Source organism: Populus euphratica, unplaced genomic scaffold (genome assembly GCF_000495115.2).
Source record: "Populus euphratica unplaced genomic scaffold, PopEup_1.0 scaffold1297.1, whole genome shotgun sequence".
In the NCBI taxonomy this organism is placed as follows: domain Eukaryota; kingdom Viridiplantae; phylum Streptophyta; class Magnoliopsida; order Malpighiales; family Salicaceae; genus Populus; species Populus euphratica.
The window spans coordinates 14,705-38,270 of NW_011501139.1; the positions used below are offsets into that span (position 1 = coordinate 14,705).

The 23,566-nt window shown below is 30.5% G+C and overlaps 1 protein-coding gene and 1 pseudogene across 2 annotated transcripts; one reads left to right on the forward strand and one right to left on the reverse strand.

Annotated features, from left to right (window-relative positions):
• The first annotated feature begins 9,130 nt into the window (after positions 1–9,130).
• Positions 9,131–19,165, forward strand: LOC105117309 (late embryogenesis abundant protein 2-like). Of its 2 annotated transcripts, none has more exons than XM_011014922.1 (4): positions 9,131–9,289; positions 9,390–9,458; positions 9,600–9,671; positions 18,965–19,165. In XM_011014922.1, exons 1-4 carry the CDS (start codon positions 9,230–9,232, stop codon positions 19,037–19,039), a joined length of 276 nt encoding a protein of 91 aa, XP_011013224.1. In that variant the 5' UTR covers positions 9,131–9,229; the 3' UTR covers positions 19,040–19,165. The 2 variants fall into 2 exon arrangements, with proteins under 2 accessions (XP_011013224.1, XP_011013223.1); XM_011014921.1 differs by lacking the exon at positions 18,965–19,165 and adding an exon at positions 9,812–10,101 and having other exon boundaries at positions 9,141–9,289.
• Positions 19,166–19,545: 380 nt separating this feature from the next.
• On the reverse strand, positions 19,546–21,933 carry LOC105117310 (cell division cycle protein 48 homolog pseudogene; annotated as a pseudogene).
• Positions 21,934–23,566: the final 1,633 nt, after the last annotated feature.

Consider the following 23,566-nt stretch of genomic DNA (forward strand, 5'->3'; position numbering starts at 1 on the left):
CGAAACAGCTCTTAAACACCTTGCTTTTGTTTCTTAGATTACCACCACTTATAGTGTATGTGTGTTATGGCTGATCTTCACATGCTCTTAGCAGAGAATAATACCATTATGACGTTGAATAATTAAATGCAAATGTTTGGGCATATCATATCCAACCCTTTTTATACTGTGAAAACAAAGTAAATAATAGTACAGCAAAATGCACATAAACAGGCATGTGTAATCTTTATCATTTGAAATGATTTTAGACAATAGATTTAAGCACATGTAGCCCCTCTAATTTTTCTTCGAGCTATAAACACTTTGTAGCACATCTTCAACAATTATTAGTGCAAGAAATGTACTTCGGTAAACTACAGCAAAATTTAGTTAATTTATAGTGAAATTCTTTTGCCATGGCAAACTCATGTTAGTCTCTTAAAATCAGCTGAACATCAGTTACAACACATGAATAAGCAATTACATGCACAAAATTGTTAGTTTACCCCATGCTTTGTGGAAGTTTATATTATCAAATTGACACCAGTTTGTATTTGCATTTTGTCCCTCAACTGAGCATGGTTAATGGGTGTTTCTTTAAATGCATCTACACATAAACTATTCATCAACAACACCTGTGTCATTATATAAATTATTGAAAGCTAGAGTTCATGTTTCTTTTATGTAACCATTTTGCCTCCTAATAAACTTTCACCATACAAATTATTTCCCTGTCATTTCATTTTGTCTTTCACTTGCAGATATTTTATTGGATGCTATTTAACTTTAGTTCGTAACCAATTTATAAAATGCTGATTTTGAATGGCATTTCCCAGAGCTGACTGAGCATTCCATGGTTTTCCTTTGTATTGTCTCAAATAGAAGCCCTCCTCTTGATACAGGGCACGAGCCTACCTTCCATGCACTCCCCCTCTAGCACACACACCGCACTATGATTAAAAAAGATATCCAACGTTTCCATGGTCACTTCTGAAACCTCCTATCTTGATCACCAAGTCCCTTTGTTTCCTCATTTATGAGTTTTGGTGTTGTTGTTCACTGCAGAATTTTGGGGAGCATGTGGAGCTGTTTGGCAACTATTGGTGTTATTCATGCTATTGCTAGAGAACTGCAATTTTTGTTAGAGGTAGGATGTAAACTTTGTCCAATGCCTTAGCTTTTCTTGCCAATTGTATCTATTGTGATTCATAACTAAGTGCTGTTTACAAGGTATCATTTTCAAAATAAACAAGAATACAGGCTAAAACCTCATTCAAACATCCATGCAATTCTCCTTTCTTTTCAAGGGATCGAAATTATATATCAATTTTGTGTGTGGTGTCATCGGATCGAGTATATAGGAGAGACCACGGCACCTCAAAGTTTTCGAAAGCTTTTCATACCCCTTTACTTTCCTAAGACTTTTATTTGAGCCTTGTAAATGTTTTAGCTTTTTATTTGATCCTTGTAAATGTTTTAGCTTTCCTTTGTTGTCGAGTGAGATTGTTCTAAAGAGTTGCTGTGTATATATAGTTGTAAATACTAAATCCTCGTCAATTTCTTATAGGAAATAATGCAAATATAATTTGAATTCGATCCACGATTCAACCTTAAATGTAAATCTCAATAAAACTAAAGATCATACAATATCAAAATGATATTATGATCTTTGATTTTGATAGAATCATTACCCCATCTTGATAAGTTCAATAATAAATCTATCTATTTACGTTAAACAAATACCTTATTTTGTTAAAGACTTGCAAATATATCGTTGTCTATCAGCACTGGTTTCCCTATGCTTTTCACTAGAAGGGCAATTCTCCTTTTCGTGTCCGTATTGACCACGCCGGAAGCACATCAGATGCAGCCCCTTAGGTTATTCGTCTAATACGTCGCGTAAGATAAATTTACCCTGCTCGTCTACCCATAACTTTCACGACGATGATTGTTTGACGCCAAGGTGCCCTTGTACGTTTTTTCCCCCCTCCATTGATGGTTTTATGACCGAGCAGTCTTCCTCCCCATTTTCCTCTTCCTCATCTTCCTCGAACATTCAGTGTTCCAGTTGGCTATTTCCATTAATTGTTGTTCCAAAAAAGTAGAACACAACTATGAGTCTCCCTTGTTCATTTTGCCTTCCATCGATCATCAGCTCCTTTTTCTTATTTGATCTTGCTAATAAATCAGTTTCCTCCATTGTGATCCCTCATTGTTCGTTTCCCATAGCCTCTATCTATCAAAAAATTAACAAATACAAATAGAAACATTAATGAAATTTTTTTATTAGTATACTACAGTAAATATTACTGAACAAATTTTTCATTGCTAAATCTGTTAATAAACACTGATAGAAATATTTCTACAATATATAATGAGAGAATCATAGTACATCAAAAAAAAAAAAAAAGTCAAACAACATAATGGCATATAAGTTTTACAGATGACATTACTGATATAATTAACCTGACAATAAAATTTATCTATGAATATGCCAATAAGAAATTTTCATCGATATATACTAATGACATTATGAAGGATATTACAGTGAGATTCAAGAAAATAAATTATACGGTGGTGTGACATTTTTATTGACAGAATTGTCGATAGAGTTACTATCGGAATAATTATGTTTGTTAATCCGTCAATAATATTTAATTTTTGACCTGGTGATGGACCCCTCTCTCCCCCTCCCCTATTTTTACTTCTTCCTTATGCATTTTTTTTTTACAACAAATAACCACTCTCCTTCCAATCTCAACACAATCCAACCCCCCACAACAAATTCAGCCACCACAATACTAGATTTGTCAGCATTCGTGTTCTGATTCAAATTTTATTGAGGATTCTCTACCTTAAGTAAGCAAATCTATCTTTTTTTAACACAATTTTAAAATGTTTTCTCTTTTTTTTTTGTATATATATTTTGTTTGAATGTTTACTTGTTTTATAGTTTTTTCTCAAATAAATTTACTGTATGGATTTATAATTTGTCCATGTTAGGATTTGTTTTAAATTTTATAAAATTATATTTATCTGTAAATTGATGAAACTTATATCGAATTATCAACTTAGGTGTTTTGTGATAAAATAAATAATGACTTATTTAATGGATTCATTTTATATTTTATCAATTTTATTATTGAATTGTAATTTTTGGTAAATGTGTATAAATTTGAATTTATTTATACAATTGAAATGAATTAAGAGAAGTATTAAAATAGATTGAATAACCTTGAGCTAACCAATATTTTTTTTTCATTATTTTGTTGAATTTTAGTTATTTTATGTGTTTAATTTTGTTGTTAATATTTAATTAAATATGTAGGATTAATTTTAATTATTATATTGTATGTGTTCCATTTAGAATAAATTCTTTTAAATTTAGGATTAATAATATTATCACGTAGAAAATGAGAGTTTTCTATGAAATTGAATTATTCAAAATTGTTGGTAGAAATTGAAGGCATCCATTGTCTATTTGCAAGATTAAAATTTATGGGTAGCTTCTTGTATAAAAGAGGTGTTGTTAAATGTTTTTTTTAATCAAAATTGTATATTTTTTCCTGTAAATTTATGTAGATACCTAGAGAAAAATCAATTACACGTCGTGAAGACAAGATCAATGTTAATTTTTCTAGCAACAATAATGACAATCATGAGTTATTAGGTGCTAACTAAGAAGAGTCACCTAAGGCACATACATCAACTTACAACGCTACCTCATCGAGTGCAATACCGTGATGTAGAAGAGGGTCCCTTCATAGCGAGATTCATTCACCCGCAAGTATGAGGTGCAGTGGAACGACGACCTTTTAATATAAGTTTGTTTTGCTTTCATAAGTTTAATAATTTTTGAAAAAAATAATATTTTATTAAATTTATCCAATTTCAGATTTACAAATATTGAGGCTGCCCGAATGATAACATCGATATTTAAATCATCAATGGAAATTTTATTGTTTCAATGAAACCAAGTTTTCAAACATCCTTAATAGAAATTGTAGGTCAATGCATAATTTTTAAGGTTTAATGTTAGTATTAACTTAATTTTTTATTATGTTAATTTGTTTACTTTATTAAAATTACTAGAATTTTTATTTTTATAATTTTTTACCGCAAAGGGAAATTTAAATGGAATAGAGCTAATGAATGTTGTGATGAAGGATAGAGAGAATCACGTTGTAACTAGATAACATCAAAATTATAATAATTTTTTCATTCCACATATTAAATTTTATTTTTCATTTACTTATAGATAATTTGTATGTACTATATAGGTTGTGTGATTTTTTTTATGAGGCTAAAAAGAAATCCAAAAAATATGCAAAAAAAAGCAATCTACTAGGCTGGAATGACATGGTGGTTTTGGAAGAATATCAGATCGCCATACATCTTGTAGACTATATGTGCATAATACATTCAGCACATGACGTCCACTTGTTTCACGCAACGATCACAGTCCAGTATAAGGAACCAGAGCCAGAAAATTCATGGTTTCATTACGACGCACACCAACGGCTCTATTCCATTCATTTTACATGCAAAATGGATAGTAAGATTTTTTGTTATTACATCCATTTTTAAATTTTTTATTTTTTATAAATATATTTAACTGACAATATTTATATCTTACAGACTATGATTCTTGGATATGAGTCAAGCCCAATGAAGCTTTTTGTGGAAATGCACGTGCGAAGTGATGACTGTAAAATATAGGTGCATCAATTTATGGATAGTTGAGCTCAACACTTTGTAATATATTGGTTTTCAACCTTTTTTTAAGTTATTATTTACTTAAATTTGATATATTTATATTATATTTCCAAGAGTCATATAACAGCCGGTTGAAGGAGAGATACTAAGATGATCCTGTGAACCACCTAGATATCAATTTGGATTTATTATACTTTTATTGTGTCTGAACATATAAATATTTAAATTTATAATAAATATTTGATTTTTATATTAAAATAATTTATTCTTAAATATTTGAATTTTTTATTAATTTAATTATTTTCTATTTCTATTTAATAGATTTAAAAAACAATTTAAAATTATTATTGACGGGGTTACCGACAGACTTATTTTATTGGTAATTCAAGAGAGTTGGAAAAGAATTACAACAAATGTTAATGCTACTGTTAATTTACCGATAGAATTAGTTCGCCAGTATATTTTATAGAATTAGAAAAAAATTACTGTAAATGTTACTGCAACTATTAACTCACTGATGAATTTATATACAGTTTTTCTATTGGTGATATGCTAAACAGTATCGAGAGAATTACCGACGAAATGAAACTGATAAATTTTTTTTGATGCTTATGGTTCATTTATAAAACCATCAATAAATTTATTAACGATAAATTTACTGAAAGATCAAAAATTACTAACAAGAATTTTTTTTGATTAATATTTTTTATCCATGATCCTAATGGTAAAATAATCTCCATTCAAGAATCACATATGGACTGTAAATATAAATAAAAATTTCTATTGATAAAACTATTAAACGTGGTGGTTGTCTCCATCTATGCTGCGTCGACGACTTTACATTGTTAACTTTTTAACCCAATTCTAATTAGGTAGATGGAAAAAAACAACGTTGTTTAAACAAAAAACATGCTGATTTCTAGTCTTCCCCAAGCCATCTTTAGCGTTGGTTTTCACCATTAAATCAGCCCCCAACCAAACTGAAATCTCATGATCATACTCCTGTTCTATTCATATATATATATAAAAAAAAAAATAGAAGATTGAGAGTCTAAAGACAAGTAGAAGGTCTCAGCAGCGAAGGAGACAATTAAGATGACAAGGATCATGGCATAAACATCTTAACCTAGATATCATATCTACAAGTATTGCATTTTCTACTTATGAAGATCATTGGACACAATTTCGAGTAATCAAGGAGGAAGATGAAATAATTTGGGGGAAGAAATGCAAAGAAGAGGAATGTAAATAGAGGAACTCATGGGCACAAGTCCCTAGACAACCACAGTCACCATGCAAGGTCGACCTCAGCCGACATCAAGATGTGACGAAACTCATATATATCAACTCAAAGAAAGCTCATTTAGATGTTCATGCTCCAATATTGTTCATACTTCAATAACAATAAATAAAGTTATAAAATATAGTTATAATTATTTTTTAAAATATTTTTTATTTAAAAAAATATATTAATAATATTTTTTTTATTTTTTAAAAATTATTTTTAATATCAGTATATTAAAATAATTTAAAAATATCAAAAATATATTAATTTTAAAAAAATTTAAATTTTTTAAAAATATTTTTGAAAAGCACTCCAAAACAAAATAGACTGGAGTTGTTTCTTTTAACACCACCACAACAAAAATAAAATTATGGTGGTGTTACTCTCATTCCAAAAAATGTTAATCTCACTCCACATTTAGTGTAAAGTTCATTAATTAATACTGGGGATGGTATGGAAAATTCAACGGCACAGGTTACTCACAACAAAAAAATGTTTTTTAAAAAATACAGGTATATAGATTAAATCATCACTTTAAAAATATAAAGTCAAGAAAATAACCATTCATAAATAAAATACAAAACTTGATAGATGGTAATAGAGAACTCAAAAAAATTTTATTAAAAAATTATCAAAAACTTTTAATACATATATAGTATAGTCTGAATCATAATTATATACTTGAAATATCTTTTTTAAGTTTAGAAAAAAGCAAAATAACATAAATAAAATCTAATAATTGAATTTAGTAGAATTCTAAACTATAAATAATAATAACTCATTTTTAACTTTATAAAATGCAAATAAATATTTAAAAAAATTATAATTAAAACTGACATAACTTTTGGTAAAAAACTCTAATTTATCCATGGTTACACAATCTTGAAAAGATAATATTCTGAACTTAAAAACTATATAAGATATGCTTATTTTTCCTTGTAATAAAGAGATGGAATTCAAAACTGGCCATAGGCTGATAGCAAACGACCTCAAAACATCCTTCATTTGTTATTCTAATTCAAATTCAGATAACTCAAATCCATTTAAACCAGGAGATGACACTTTTGTGCCATTAATAGACCACATTATCCCTTATATTTAATATTTCCATAGAATATCTTGTTCTAACAATACTAAATTTTATTTAAATATTAATTTCTACTTTTTATTGTTCAAAGTTAATTAAAATTAAAAAAATATATAAAAATCAAAGTTTTAAAAATATAAACTACTTTATTGTATATTTTTTTTGAAATAAATGTTTTATTGGTGAATAATATAACTACAGAAAAAAAAACAACAAAACAATTTAGAATGGGCAATAAAATGTTGAAGAAATTAAATTTGCTGATAAGTAATGATTAAAAAAGGGGAGATTAGGATATGTTAATTATGAAAAGGAATATTTTCCACTTTTAGCTCCTTTTGTTTCTAATATAAGTAATAAAAGTAGATTATAGAGCGGATTAACAAACTATAAAATGAGAATAAATCCACCATATAATACAAAATTTTTAATTTTTTTCCACGTAGTGTTTAAAAACTTTTAGGGTAGTGTAGGAATTATAATAAAGAAAAAAAATACTTTGAAAGATTTCCAAAATTAAAATTATGTTTTTTATATTATTATTAAATCCGATCCAATAAATTAAATTTAAAAACTCTTAACCAGCATTTATATTTTCTAAAATTATATTTTATTTAATAATACAATAAAAAAAATCGTAAAATCATTATTATCTCTCTTTTTGAAATTTTACAGTATGAACGCGTTTCCAAACGCTCCAACGGCACACACGGACACTATCCTTTCATTATTATCTCTCTTTTTTCTGACACACTCTTTCACTTATTCTTCTTTCTTCTCACTCGTTGCCCCCCACACAAAATGAAGGAACCACACCCACACCCACACGTGGCTATGCTATGTCGGTAGGACAAATTTCCAGCTTACATTATATGTCACGGGTCTTTTGGCGCGTGATAGTTTGTTTTTAGAGTGTTTTTTATTTTAAAAATAATATTTTTTTATTTTTAAAAAATAATTTTTGATATATATATATATATATATATCAATCTAAAAACATTAAAAAAAATATTAATTAAAAAAATATAAAATTTAAATTTTTAAAAAATACTTATGAAACGAAATGATAAACACCCCCACCAGCCATCTGCAGCTAAGATATTTTCTGCTGGAGTTATGGCTAGATATTTCTTCATAATCCAAAGATAGCAGGCTGTGAGAAAATTCTGGATTGATCAAAGCAAGCCTTCTTCGTAACCTAATTGGGATTTACATTTTAGATAATACATTGACAAACAATCAGGAACTTGGTTAAAGCTTGTTGTGTTTGGTGTCGAGTTTGGAACAACGGTTTTTTATCCATTTTAAAAATAAATTTGACTTGAAAAAATATTATTAAATTAATATTTTTTTTATAATTTTTATATGTTGATGTCACAAATAAAAAAAACTCTAAAAAATAATTACTTTAATTATAACGCATAAAAGTGGTTAAAAACCTATGAATGTGTTAAAAAGACAAAAAATAATTTTGGCAAACAAACAAAGATCATAAAAAGAAAGTCTTTTTCCTACTCTTTTCTTATACTTCAGAGCTTAGGTTTGGTTTTTATAAAGAATTGTAAGTACATTCTTTTAATTTTATTTTAAAGATATATTATATGATTAATTAATATAATTTTATTTAGAGTTTAATATATATTCAATTTGAACATGCATGCTAGAATCTATATATATATATATATTTTCTATCATGATTACAAGATGTAATTTTTAAATTATAAACTAAACATGTTTTTTTCTCAATCATGTCATAAGATTTGGACAGCATTGTATGTATAAAGTGTTGGTGTCTTGGGCTCAAGATCTTGGATACCTCAATCATGATCCTTTCTTGATTGAATCTGTTAAAAAATAACTGAAAGAATTTTTTAATTATTTCTTTTAACAAACAAAGAAAATTAGCGCATGAATTATTCACAAAATTCACAACAGCTGGTCAAAGGCCCCCATAATCTCAACCTCAATAACAGATATTATTCCAAGCAATCTGTAGCTTGACACGTGGCATTGTACGTGTCCAGCAATGGACTGGTTTAAACCAGTATAAATCATGGCTGCTTTGGCATTCCTTTACTACCAAGAGTTTTCTTGTTTCAAGCATTTCAGCTATCAATTTATTTGAGTTCTTCCATATCTCTTAAAGAAATCAGAAACCAAAGATGGCTGACAATACCCAGAAGATGAGCTTCCAAGCTGGCGAGGCCAAGGGCCAAGCTCAGGTCAGCCTATGAATTTTTTTTATTTCTTCCTTTTTATTTATGAATCTGCTTGATTTTTCTCTTCTAATACATGAGGAGGCATGGATTTTGTTTGTTTCAGGAGAAGGCCAGTACCTTGATCGACAAAGCTGGTAATACCGCTCAATCTGCAAAGGAATCAGTTCTAGGGGTATTCAAATTCTTTCCTTCAATCTCATTTTCTATGTTTTTTTTAGAGAATTCATCCTCACCACTACAGTAGCTTGTGCTCAAGAATACAATGATATTTCTCTTCCAATACATGATTAGGTATGGATTTTGTTTGTTTCAGGAGAAGACCAGTCCTACCTTGATGGACAAAGCTGGTAATGCTGCTCAATATGCAAAGGAATCAGTGCAAGGGGTATTCAAATATTTTCCTTCAATCTCATTTTCAATGTTTTTTTTTTTAAAGAGAACTCATCCTCACCACTACAGTAGCTTGTGCTCAAGAATATAACGAACAGATGTATAATTTAATTATGATACTTGTTCTTCGTGTAGGCTGGTCAACAGGTGATGTCTACGGCACAGGGAGCTGTTGAAGGAATAAAGAATGCAACTGGCATGAACAAATGAATTAGCTGAATGGAGCAATTTAGAAATTAAATTCAATGTTCATCTATTGTTGTGTTTCTGTCATTTCCTTTTGTATAAAGAAGAGATCTCTCTCCGCAGCTCTCTCGTGATGTTTGCAGGCAGATATTGCCCTAATTAGTGAAATTGTACTTCAGTTTCGTACTTGTTTGAAGATCTTCTGGCTCGGTTTATGAGAGCCCAACATTTCTTCATCTTCATGGCATCTCGCATGTCCAGATGGACCTATATATATTCATAATTTGCTCTTAATTCACTGCTAAATTTATTTGATTAGAGTTAACGTTTTGCCTTCACACATTACAAATTCACAGGCAGACGTAAGAAGGTGAATCCATGTTCATAAAAAATGCTTGAGATTGTGGCCTTAAGATGCTCAAGGAAGGCAAGCGGCATTTCTCTAACAAATTACTCAACAAACTAGTCTTTTATGAGAAGTTGCTACTTCGGATAATTATCTCTATATATATTATTTAATTTTTTTCAAACATATTTATATTTTCTAACCACCAAATTAAATCAATTTTGATGTGAACTATATTTTTCTAACGAAATTATATTTTTAATGTGTGGAAAGAAAAAATAGATTTTCCTAATATGATGGATGTGCTTGAAAGAAGACAAAATATGTTCCACATATTAATTTTATTACATAAAAAATATGTAGTGAGTTTACAAATCAAAGATTAAATTCTAAAAAAAAATTAATTAATATTAATTTTACATGGTTTTTTTTTGTCAAGGATTTAAATTCCAAAAATTAAGAAAGGTAGCCTATCTCCTTACCGTAAAAAGAGACATATTAAATTCTATGATTTATGAAACATATTTCATTTCCTATATACAAAATGCCCTAAGAAAATACTTCCCGTTCTAAAAAGAGAGTATAATATATGAGGTATTTAATTTATGTGATATTATTTTTTCTTAAAAAACATGTCATCATACATAAATTAAATACCTCATATATTATACTCTCTTTTAATTATGAGTTTCAATTTGTTGCTAAAAATTAATCTGAAGGAATATTTCCTTTTTTATGTTTTAATTTAATGTGGTACATTTTTTTAATTTTTTTGTTTTTTTCAAAATAGAAAATATATTATAAATAATTTCTGTTACAGTGATCAAAAGATAAATAAAATATATAAGTTTGTCTGACTTCCAAAGAAAAATAGGAAAAACGTATAAGAAATATTTGTAATCTAGTCAAAAGTTTAATAATAATAATAATAATAATAATAATAATAAAGAGTAGATATGTGGCCAATAAGAGCTCACAACCGTACCTTTGTCATCAATGAAACTCAGACAGTCCTCAGCCTTTATCTGGTTTCTGACAACTCAAGTCCCACCGTAACAATCATTCCGACACAGTGTTTAGTGGGACCTAGTACGTAACTTTAGAGACGTGTGTTAAAAGTGAAAGCTCTATTACTGGCAATAATAATAATAATAATAAAAAGTTTATAAATTGGTTTTATATCAGAACGCATTCATCATAATTTTTATAAAATAGCATCATCCTTTTCAGCAACTAAATTAAATAATAAATTTCTAAAGACTTGGTCAAACCTACCAAGAACTTTCAACAAACATTAAATAAAACATTTAAATTTTAACATCTTTTATTAAACTAAAATCCGCATATATCAATTTAAAAAAATCAATATAGAAAATAAACAAACTATAATTAAACCATATAATTTCATAAATATAATAAATTAAGAGGTTTCGTCTTTATATTTATAACTTAATCTTTTCTTTCACAATAAATCAATTTGATTGTTCCATCGTTACTAAAATCTTTTAAAAAATAATATTTTATATTGTTATGCTTATTTCTTCCTAGTAGCACCGGATTCTTAGAGAGTTTAATTGTTAAATTGTTATCATAAAAATTTATAATAGTTTTAATTTATTGAAACTGTCATCTTTAACAATCATAAAATGTGATAATAATAAATTCAACTTCTATAATTGATAAGGTGACAATTTGTTGCTTCTTAAAAGATTACGAAACAATATATATGCTTCTCATTATAATAAGGATGGTTCTATTTTTTTTTGCTCTAATACACCATTATATTGTGGTATATAAATAGCTGAGAGTTCCTTTTAAATGTTATGATCTGTACAAAAAAACTTCAAATTTGATTAAGCAATATTCTCCATCATAATTTGTTTGAAGGGTCTTAACAATCTTTCTTATTTCATTCTCCACGTAAGCCTTAAAGCTTTTAAATACACAAAGAGTTTCTAATTTTTGCTATAAAAAATAAATCCAAGTTTTTCGAGTAAAAACATCAATTAAGGTAAGTACATATCTTTTATCTCCATTAAAAAATGAATTTATCGACCCATAAATATCAGAATGTACCAACTTTAAGATATTTTTTGCTCCCCACAACTTTTATTGAGAGAATTAAGAATGATGTTGTTTGCTAACAACACATTCTTTATAAATTTGAGAAGATATTTGAATTTCATGAAAGCTTATCATTATATCTTTTTGTTGAAAGTCTTTAATTTATTAAAGTTCAAATGGCCATAGCAAAAATGTTAAAGCCATGAAGGGTCTTTTATTTCAGCCATTAAACAAGGTTGAGATGTTCTTATCTTTAATAGAAACTATCTATTTAAACTCATCGGAACAACAACAATTGCTTCTCTTAAAAGATCATAAATCTTACAAGCATCATTTTGAATAATTATCATATAACTTTTTTCTTGTAATTGACAAACACTCAACAAATTATTTTTCAAGTAAGGAAGATAAAGAATATCATAAATTATTTCTACAAAACCATTCTTGGTTTTTATCTTAATATCACCTTTTTTTCATTGCATTCATAGTGAAATAATCATTAAAACTTACTATATAATGAAAATCCTCATTTAAATAAGAAAAGAAAAATGACATCCACACATGTGGTTATTATAACCCATATCCACATACTAAATGTTAAGATATGGCTCCTAATTCGCTTCAACGGCCATCAACAAAGTTTCCACTTCTTCTTTTTTTTTTTTTTTCCAGTAAAATATGATTGCTCTCCCTTAGTTTTTGTCATTAGGTAGAAAAAAGGGCCTATAAATAGGCTTTACATTAGAACGCACTCACCACAATTTTTATAAAATAGCATCACAAATAAGATGCTTTCTCAATCACTAAATCAAATAACAAATTCTTAAAAACTCGATCAAACCTATTAAAGACTAGAACTTCCAGTAAACATAACTTTTATACTACACCAAATTAAAAAACATTAAATCAAAAAAGTATTTGAGAAATTTTTTAAAATTATTATTAAATCTGATCAAGTAAATCAAACTTCAAAACTTTTAACTGATTTTATATTTTTTTAAAATTATATTTTATTTAATAATATAATAAAAAAATAATCATGAAATTAATAATCAATCTATTATTAAGATGTTTTATAAATTATAAGCATTATTTTATAAATAAAAAATCCATTATAGTATTAAAAACAAATTTTAAATGGAACATTCAAATGAAATCTCGGTGATTTGTATATAATTAAACAATATTTAAAAATGTAATAAAAAAATCTAAAAAAATAGAGTTTATGCTAATTAAATATTCAAGAAGTTTTTGACATAAACTAAATATATTTTTTCTCACTTGTCTAATAAAATTTGGACAGCACTTACATGTATGAAATGCTGGTTTCTATTAGGGTTCAAGATTTTGGATCCTTTTTTAATTGAATTATTTATTTATTTATTTTGTAAAACAAACAAGAAAGCTGGCACATGAATTATTCACAAAATTCACAACCCCCCTGGTCAAAGGCCCCCAAAATCTCAACCTCGAAATCTATAGATTGACACATGCCAATCAGCACTCCACGTGGCATTGTACGTGTCCAGCAATGGACTGGTTTTAATCAGTATAAATTATGGCTGCCATGGCATACCTTTACTACCAAGAGTTCTATTTTTTCAAGCACTTGAGCTTTCAATTTATTTGCGTTCTCCAAAATCTTTAAAAGAGATCAGAAACCAAAGATGGCTGACAATACCCAGAAGATGAGCTTCCAAGCTGGTGAGGCCAAGGGCCAAGCTCAGGTCAGCCTATGAAATTTTTTTTTTTTATTTCCTCCTTTAGATTTATGAATGTGCATGATATTTCTCTTCCAATACATGATAAGGTATGGATTTTGTTTGTTTCAGGAGAAGGCCAGTACCTTGATGGACAGAGCTGGTAATGCTGCTCAATCTGCAAAGGAATCAGTGCAAGAGGTTCAAATATTTTCCTTCAATCTCGTTTTCTAGTTTTTTTTAGAGAATTCAATATCCTCAACACTACAATATATAGCTTGTGCTCAAGAATATAACGAGAAAATGTATAATTTAATTATGATACTTGTTCTTGGTGTAGGCTGGTCAGCAGGTGATGTCTAAGGCACAGGGAGCTGTTGAAGGAGTAAAGAATGCAACTGGCATGAACAAATGAAGTAGCTGAATGGAGCAATCCAATAATTGTCTATAGCAATTTAGAAATTGAATGCAATGTTCATCAATTGTTTTGTTTCTGTCATTTCCTTTTGTATAAAGAAGAGAGCTCTCTCTGTAGCTTTCTCGTGATGTTGGCAGGCAGATGTTGCCCTAATTAGTGAAATTTTACTTCAGTTTCGTACTTGTTTAAAGATCTTTTGTATCAGTTTATGAGAGTACAACATTCCTTCATCTTCATGGGATCCTGCACGTCCAGATGGCCCTCTATATCTATACTTTGCTATTAATTCAGTACTGCTAAATGTATTTGATTAGAGTTAACGTTTTGCCTTCCCGCATTACAGTTCACAGGCAGACGTAAGAAGGTGAATTCATGTTCATAAAAAATGCTTGAGATTCTGGCAATAAGATGCTCAAGGAAGGAAAGCGGCGTTTCTCTAACAAATTGCTTAACAAATTAGCTAGTTTTTTATGCAACTTTGCTTCGGATATTTATATCAGTTACAAATTTTTCTAACATAAGAAACAAGGGGCAGCGAAAAGAGAGAAGTCTTTTTCGAGAGGGGGATGGAAAGGATGGCTAGATTCGAGAATGAGGGAAGCGTGAAAGGATCGAGCTGCACTTTTGTAGAGGACTTGAGAGGGTGCAGCAGAGTCAATGAAAAAAAAGGGAGCAGTTTCTGAGATGAGGTGGAGAAGGTTGGTAGATTCGGGAACAGGGGAGGTGGCGAGAAGGGAGGGGCTGTTTCTGGGAGAGGAGCTGAGTGGGGTGGCTAACATTCGTGAAGGTTTTTTCTTTTGTTTGCAGGATTTTATTGGGCATAGGAGATACAAAGAGTTGGTCAATCTGTCTCCATTTAACAGCTTGTTCTGCTCAGAGGTGGACGTTAACATTGATGAATCATTTCATGCTTCTCACCACTTCATTGTTAAATTACCGGCTTCGTTACACCGGTCAATTCCCCCGTATAATTTAACGTACCATCAACATAAGAATTGTATATAATTTCAACGGTGAATTAATAACTAAAGTGATATTTTTTTTTTAATTTTTTAAAACATGTCGACAAATTGATTTATAATAATTTTTTTTAATTTTTTAAAATATACCGACAAACTGATTTACAGTATTTTTTTAAACTTTCTGAAATATACCGACAGACTGATTTCGTTGATAAGTTAACAGTAGCATTAATATTTAATATAATGTTTTTTCAAACTCTCTAAAATATACCGATAAAATAAATCCGTTGGTAACCCCATCAGTAATAATTTTAAAAAATTTACTAAACTAAAATACAAAATAGTTAAAAAAATTAAATTAATATAAAATTTAAATATTAAAAATATATTATTTTACTATAAAAATCAAATATTTATTACAAATTCAAATATTTGTATGTTTAAATACAATAAAATTAGAATAGAGGGGATATTGAAGGAGGAAAAGACTAACTATCATCGAGAGCATGGGGACAATAAAGGGGTGCATATGTATCACGTACATGTGATCTTATCTTCGTTACCAATCAATAGGTAGAGTTCTTTACAATCTGTAGAGATTTGTTCATATTTTTCATGGAAATAGATCGTATGTTCATGTACTCCTTGATCTAACAAGGCTATGAACTCCAGAGATTGAGTGCTCGGGACTGATTGTGAGCATCTAATGGTTGACATAATATAGGTCGTTCGCAAATTCTTGATCATAATGTTAGAGAATGGTTGACATAATATAGGTCGTTCGCAAGTTCTTGGTCATAATGTTAGAGAGTTTGTACACCCGATTTCTATCGAGTTTGATCAATCTTTTAGTCGTGTCATCTGTACACCCGATTTCTATCGAGTTCGCCTAATAATCTTATCTGTAATCATAAATCCAGATCGACGTTTTGGTGGGTCAAAGGATCGTCCTTGTATCTCTCATTCAACCAATTGTTATATGTCTCCTGGAAATAAAAAATAAATTCATCAAATTCAAGTAAATAATAATTTAAGAAAAAAATAGTTGAAAACCAACATACCACAAAGTGTTGAGCTTAGTTATTTACAAACAGTTGCATTTTTTTTTGCGGTCATCACTTTACAAATGTTTTTCCACAGAAAGTTCCATTGGAATTGGCTCATGTCCAAGAACCGTAGCCTATAAAATAAAAATGTTGTCAGTTAAATGTATTTATAAGAAACAACCAATTAAAAAATGGATGCAATTAAAAAAAATCTTATTATCCTCTTCGCATGTGAAAATAAACAGAACGGAGTTACCGATGTGCATGATAACACAACCGTGAATTTGTAAGCTCCAATTCCCGGCACCAAACTGTGACTGTCGCATGATACATGCAGACATCACATGATGAATGTATTCCTCCCATATAGTCTCTGATATGTATGTCGGCTTAAAATCCTTCCAAACTGCCATGTCATTCCAGCTTGGTAGATCGCTTTCTTTCGCATATGTTTTTCATTTCTTTTGTATCACATATCAAAAATCACGCAAACAAACAAATTATCTATAAGTAAATGACAAATAAAATTTTAATATTTTGAATAAAAAATTTATCTTGATTTCGATGTTACTTAGTTGTAGCATAATCCTTCCAAACTTTCTTCGCAACATTATCATTAGCTCTATCCAATTCAATTTTTCCCTTGCAATAAACATTTATAAAATCAAAATTTTTAGTAATTTCAATAAATTAAATGAATTAATATAATAAAAAATTAAGTTAATACTAATCTTGAATCTTGAAAACCATGTATCAACCTATAGTTTTCATTTAGAATGTTTGAAAGCTTGACTCCATTGAAATAATAAAATTTTTATTGACGATTTAAATGTCGAGTTATTATTCGGGTAGCCTCAATGTTTGTAAACATAAAATTGAATAAATTTAATGAAATATTATTTTTACGATATTATTAAACATGTCGTTGTGAAAGCAAAACAACCTTACATTAAAATATCATCTTTACATTCCCTTATACTTATGGGTGAATGGATCCCATTGTAAATGGATCCCTCTCTACATTGCGACATTGCACTTGATAAGGTAAAGTCATAAGTCGATGCTTGCGACTTAAGTGTTTCTTATTGGTCGATACCTAATGACTCATGGTTGTTATTAACGTTGTTAGAAGAACTAGCAGTGATCTTGTTCTCTTGATATACAATTTTTTTTCGTCAAGGCATCTACACATATTTAGGAGGGAACAATTTTTATTATTTAAAAAAAAAAATTGACAGCACCTACTCTGTACAGGAAGCTACCTAAAATTTTTAATCCTGTAAATAGACAATATATATAGTGGACCTAGTAAGTAATTTCTTTCGCTACACTACAAATCAAATTTAAAATATATTCAAGCCATGATAAATTTTTTATATGATAATTTGATTTAATAAATCGAACAATATATATAGTGGACCTAGTAAGTAACTTCTTTCGCTACACTACAAATCATAAAATATATTCAAGCCATGAAAAAAATTTATATGATAATTTGATTTAATAAATCAAACTTAAAAACTCTTAATTCAATATTATTTTTTTAAAACACTATATTTGATTTAATAATATGATAAATAAACAATCATAAAATCAATAATGAACCTCATATCAAGGTATTTTGTAAATTCAAAGCACTATTTTCTAAACAAAAATCCATTATTGTCTTAAAAGCAAATTTTAAATGAAACATTCAAATAAAATCTTGGTGCTTTGATAAACAAATCTAAAAAATACAAAGTTTATGTTAATTAAATATTCAAGATTTTTTTTTTTCATATTAGTCACATAAACTAAACATATTTTTTTCTCACTTGGCTAATAAAATTTGGACAACACTTACATGTACGAAATGTTGGTGTCTATTAGGGTTAAAGATTTTCGATCTTTTTTTAATTGAATTATTTATTTATTTTGTAAAACAACCAAAGAAAGTTAGCACATGAATTATTCACAAAATTCACAAGCCACCTGGTCAAAGGCCCCCAAAATCTCAACCTCAATAACGGATGTTATTTCAAGCAATCTATAGCTCGACACGTGGCATTGTACGTGTCCAGCAATGGACTGGTTTTAATGAGTATAAATTATGGCTGCCATGGCATTTCTTTACCACCAAGAGTTTTGTTTTTCAAGCATTTGAGCTTTCAATTTATTTGAGTTCTTCCAAATCTTTTAAAGAAATCAGAAACCAAAGATGGCTGACAATACCCAGAAGATGTGCTTCCAAGCTGGTGAGACCAAGGGCCAAGCTCAGGTAAGCCTATGAATTTTATTTTTTTTATTTCTTCCTTTTTATTTATGAATGTTCATGATATTTCTCTTCCAATACATGACAAGGGATGGATTTTGTTTGTTTCAGGAGAAGGCCAGTACCTTGATGGACAGAGCTGGTAATGCTGCTCAATCTGCAAAGGAATCAGTGCAAGAGGTTCTCAAATATTTTCCTTCAGTCTCGTTTTCTATGTTCTTTTTAGAGAATTCATCCTCACCACTACAATAGCTTGTGCTCAAGAATACAATGAACAAATGTATAATTTAATTATGATACTTGTTCTTGGTGTAGGCTGGTCAACAGGTGATGTCTAAGGCACAGGGAGCTGTTGAAGGAGTGAAGAATGCAACTGGCATGAACAAATGAATTAGCTGAATGGAGCAGTCCAATAATTGTCTATAGCAATTTAGAAATTAAATGCAATGTTCATCTATTGTTTTGTTTCTGTCATTTCCTTTTGTATAAAGAAGAGAGCTCCCTCTGTAGCTCTCTTGTGATGTTTGCGGGTAGATGTTGCCCTAATTAGTGAAATTTTACTTCAGTTTCGTACTTGTTTAAAGATCTTTTGTCTCAGTTTATGAGAGCACAACATTCCTTCATCTTCATGGCATCCTGCATGTCCAGATGGCCCTGGCCCTCTATATCTATACTTTGCTATATTCACTTATCGAATATTTGGTGTTTATGAATCTGACAGGTCTAAAGTCCCTGAAGTATTAGTTCAAGAGTAGCTTAGAATTTCCATAACATTGCTTCACTTACATTGCGATCATCACTCTTAATGAATTTTAATCCATTGCAATTATTGCTATTATTATGAAGAAACAAAATTAACTGAAGTAGACAAAAAGAGGAAAAATACAAACACCTAATTAATAGAGTTCATCATCCCCGCCAGCTGAAGTCACAACTAGATTAAGACCATCAGCTGATGTCGCCGCCTCCGAAAATTTGAAATCAGAACCAAAACCTCTGGATTGCTGCAAAGTTTGAGAAAACATCTGGTACTTGAGAATATCAGAGTCACTCACACTCCTCCTAGCGTACCTCATGGACTCTTCAAAGTGAGAAACCTTAAGCCAAGTCATTCCTTCTTCCATGCTGTCTTCCAGGCCCTCGAACTTCCTCTTGATATCCTTTTCGATGTCCTCCCTGACAGCATATTTGCAAGCCCTCTGACATATTTCTGTGATATCAGCACCACTAAAGCCTTCAGTGTTCTTGGCAAGAACTTGGAGGTCAACATCTTTTGCGACTGGTGATTTTCTCAAGCAAGCTTTAAAGATCTGTAGGCGAGAACTTTCGTCTGGCAGAGGGATATAAATTAGCTGGTCAAGGCGACCTGGCCTCATAAGTGCAGGGTCGATTATATCAGGCCTGTTGGTAGCACCAATTACAAAAACGGTTTTCTTGGCTGATAAACCATCCATCTCAGTTAGGAGTTGGTTCAAAACTCTATCAGCTGCACCACCAGCATCTCCTACACTGTTTCCTCTTTGAATAGCAATGGAGTCAAGTTCATCGAAGAATATGACACAAGGAGCAGACTGGCGTGCCTTGTCGAAAACATCCCTGACATTGGCTTCACTCTCACCAAACCACATGGTTAGAAGCTCAGGACCCTTGATACTGATGAAATTAGCTTGACATTCGTTGGCAATAGCCTTAGCCAGCAATGTTTTGCCACAACCAGGAGGACCATAGAAAAGAACTCCTTTAGAAGGTGACATGCCGAACTTCTCAAACTTCTCAGGATGCTCCACCGGATATTGAACAGTCTCTTGAAGCTCCATCTTGACCTTCTCAAGACCACCAATATCCTCCCATCTAACATTGGGAACTTCCACAATGGTCTCACGAAGAGCAGAAGGATTGCTGGTTCCGAGAGCAATGCTGAAGTGCTCATTTGTAACGGCCATGGAATTAAGAACCTCAGCATCAATGGTATCATCTTCCAAATCAATGATGCCCATCTTTTCCCTAATGCATTGTAGGGCAGATTCGCTGCAAAGAGCTGCAAGATCTGCACCAACATACCCCTGAGTTCCTTTGGCTACATTTTCCAAGTCTACATCTTCAGAGAGCTTCATTTTCTTTGTATGGACACGAAGAACCTCAAGGCGACCAACTTCATCTGGAACACCAATATCTATTTCTTTGTCAAACCTTCCAAACCTCCTCAATGCAGGGTCTAGACTGTTAGGCCTGTTTGTAGCTCCTATAACAATAACATGGGCACGAGCCTTTAGCCCATCCATAAGAGTCAGTAGTTGTGAAACGATTCGTCTCTCTACTTCCCCACCAGTTTTCTCACGTTTGGGAGCAATTGAATCAATCTCATCAATAAATACAATTGCAGGAGCGTTCTTTTCAGCTTCTACAAAAGCTTTTCTGAGATTTTGCTCACTCTCTCCAGCCATCTTGGACATGATTTCTGGTCCATTGATACAAAAGAAGAAAGCCCCAGTTTCATTAGCAATAGCCCTTGCTATCAATGTTTTACCTGTTCCAGGAGGACCATAAAGCAGAATTCCTCTCGGTGGCTTCACACCAATGGTTTTGAAAAGTTGCGGAAACCTTAATGGCAGTTCAACCATCTCCCTGATTAGTGCCAATTGTTTCCTAACGCCTCCAAGATCATCATAGCCAATACCATCAAGCCTTTCCTCATCTTCCCTCTTCACAGCTTCCCCTTCACAGAAGATCTCCGTATCAGGCTCAACCACACAGTACTCAGCAGGATCGGTCTCAATGACCTTAAACTCCACACTCCTCATTCCTCCTCTGACAAGGAAAAGATCTCCTTTCCTGACAGGACGATGAGAATCCTTAAAGTAAGGCTTCAAGTAGGCATCAAACAGACTGCCACTAAGGCCATCAACTGTGTCATCCAAAGGCAGAATGTGAACCCTCTTGCCATACTGCAAGTTCGGACATAGCTGCACCGAAACCATATCGCCAAGCCTGACCCTTAAGTTTGACCTCGCAACCTTATTCATCAGAATCTTGGGCTGATCGCAACGATCATCAGCCAGAGCAATACAAACTGTATCCCTCCTCTTCTTTCCCTTGATCAACAAGATATCCCCGCGGAAAATATCAAGTTGCTCCATTGTAGCTGGATTGAGCGTGATGACAGAGTTGTCATCGTTAATGGCTTCATCAACAAGAAGCCTGTTGGGTGCCTTCTTGTTGCGCTCCATAATTGAATCACTAAAATCTCTCTTTCTTTTGTTTGTGCCTGCCTGGTGTCCTCTCATTAACCCAAAGAAAGAGCAAATCTTTTGAATGTGAATTAATGTCAATACCACCGGTGTTTATATACAAGTCTCTTGTTCCTTTTCCGTGTTGTTTATGGAATCAGACAAGTACTCGGATTTTTTTTTTTATTATTATTATTTAGATTTCCGCTTCTCTTCGATTTCCTTCCTTGCTACTACTTATCAAGCTCTATATGTTTCTTCTTGCAAACAATGGAGGTGAATTCGGACCTGGGCTATCCTTCTATATATTTTTTTTGTTTATAAAATTTTTTTAAAGAAAAATAGAAAGTAGTTAGGCAAGGGTGTAATAATTCAAGGTCCTTGTACTTTTTACTTTGTATACAAGTAGTCCCTCATCAAAATAATTTCTTAATCCAACACCTATATTTTTAAGTTTTTCATTACGGAGGGTCCATCTCTCTCTCTCTCTACCTCTCTCTCTCTCTAGTACAACTTTTATTAAACTTTGAGATGTTTCTTGGAATATATTAAATCTTAAATATTTTTATTTTTTTCTTTATATCTTTTTCTTGAAGTAAATCATAAAACACCTAAAAAATCAATTAAATCAAGAAAATTGAAAAAGTAAAATACTAGAAAAAACCAAGCTAAAAAAAAATTAATCATTAAAAAACCCAAAAGAATTCCTTCTTATTTTGGTTTTAAAAATTTAAAACTAATTGAACTGAATTGAATGAAAACGGTAAACAACCCCCAAAATAAATAAATAAATAATAACCTAGGTTTCTCGTTGATATCCAAAAACAACCCTTATTAAAATATAAGAAAGTTTTGAGTTCAAGTCTTTTGTGTGAATAATTATGGGTTAATAGTGGATATTCCTTAAAAAATAAAATGGATAAAATTATAACCTGGAATGTTTTTTTTATACTCTTTAAAAGTATGTATTATTTTTTAAAAAATCAAATTTATGTGGTTTTTTTCTTTATAGTTTTGATTTGTTCATAGCAATATATATTTAATGTATTTTTTTAGCAAAAAATATCATGTATCTCAATTCCAAACATGTATAAACAAGTGGTAGATGACCAGTGAGGATTCAATTTGTATTTAATAAGAAAAAAATATTTAATATTTTATGGGTGAGAAAGAGTAGAATTTTTTTAAATTTATTTTTAGAAAATAATAGAATTCATATTTTATTTGATTGATGCGTCCTACAATTCATCTCATATTTTAATTCTCATGTTTTTCATAATTTCTAATTAATCCTTATGATAAAGTTAAGTTTTTGTAGGAATTAAGGGCTTATATGTGAATCTCCATATACTTAGGGACTAATATGTATGTTTCCTCAACAAAGCCCTACACAAATTGATATAATTTGCGGGATCTAAAATTTTTTATCGCTGCAATTCAGCTACATTTTCAATTGAGTCATCAAATTATTCATTTTTTCTTAATCATAATTTTTTATACAATTGAGTCTGATATTATTTTGAAAGGGTTGGTGTGAAGATCAATAATATTTTATTTCTCTTCTTATTTTTGACATTAAAAAAGTTAATATTGTCTATGTTCACCAAGCCAATGTAGAGAAGTGTGCCTGTAAAATTACTTAAGATAAACATTTTATGTCAATTTATATGTAAATTGTTACCATTATGAA

Bases quoted from the DNA above. Each gene is read 5' to 3' on its own strand.
- LOC105117309 (XM_011014922.1), top strand. From the start codon at position 9,230: ATGGCTGACAATACCCAGAAGATGAGCTTCCAAGCTGGCGAGGCCAAG. The intron at 9,290-9,389 runs GTCAGCCTATGA...TGTTTGTTTCAG, and splicing joins AGGCCAAGGGCCAAGCTCAG to GAGAAGGCCAGTACCTTGAT. The intron at 9,672-18,964 runs GTATTCAAATAT...TTCTTGGTGTAG, and splicing joins CAAAGGAATCAGTGCAAGGG to GCTGGTCAACAGGTGATGTC.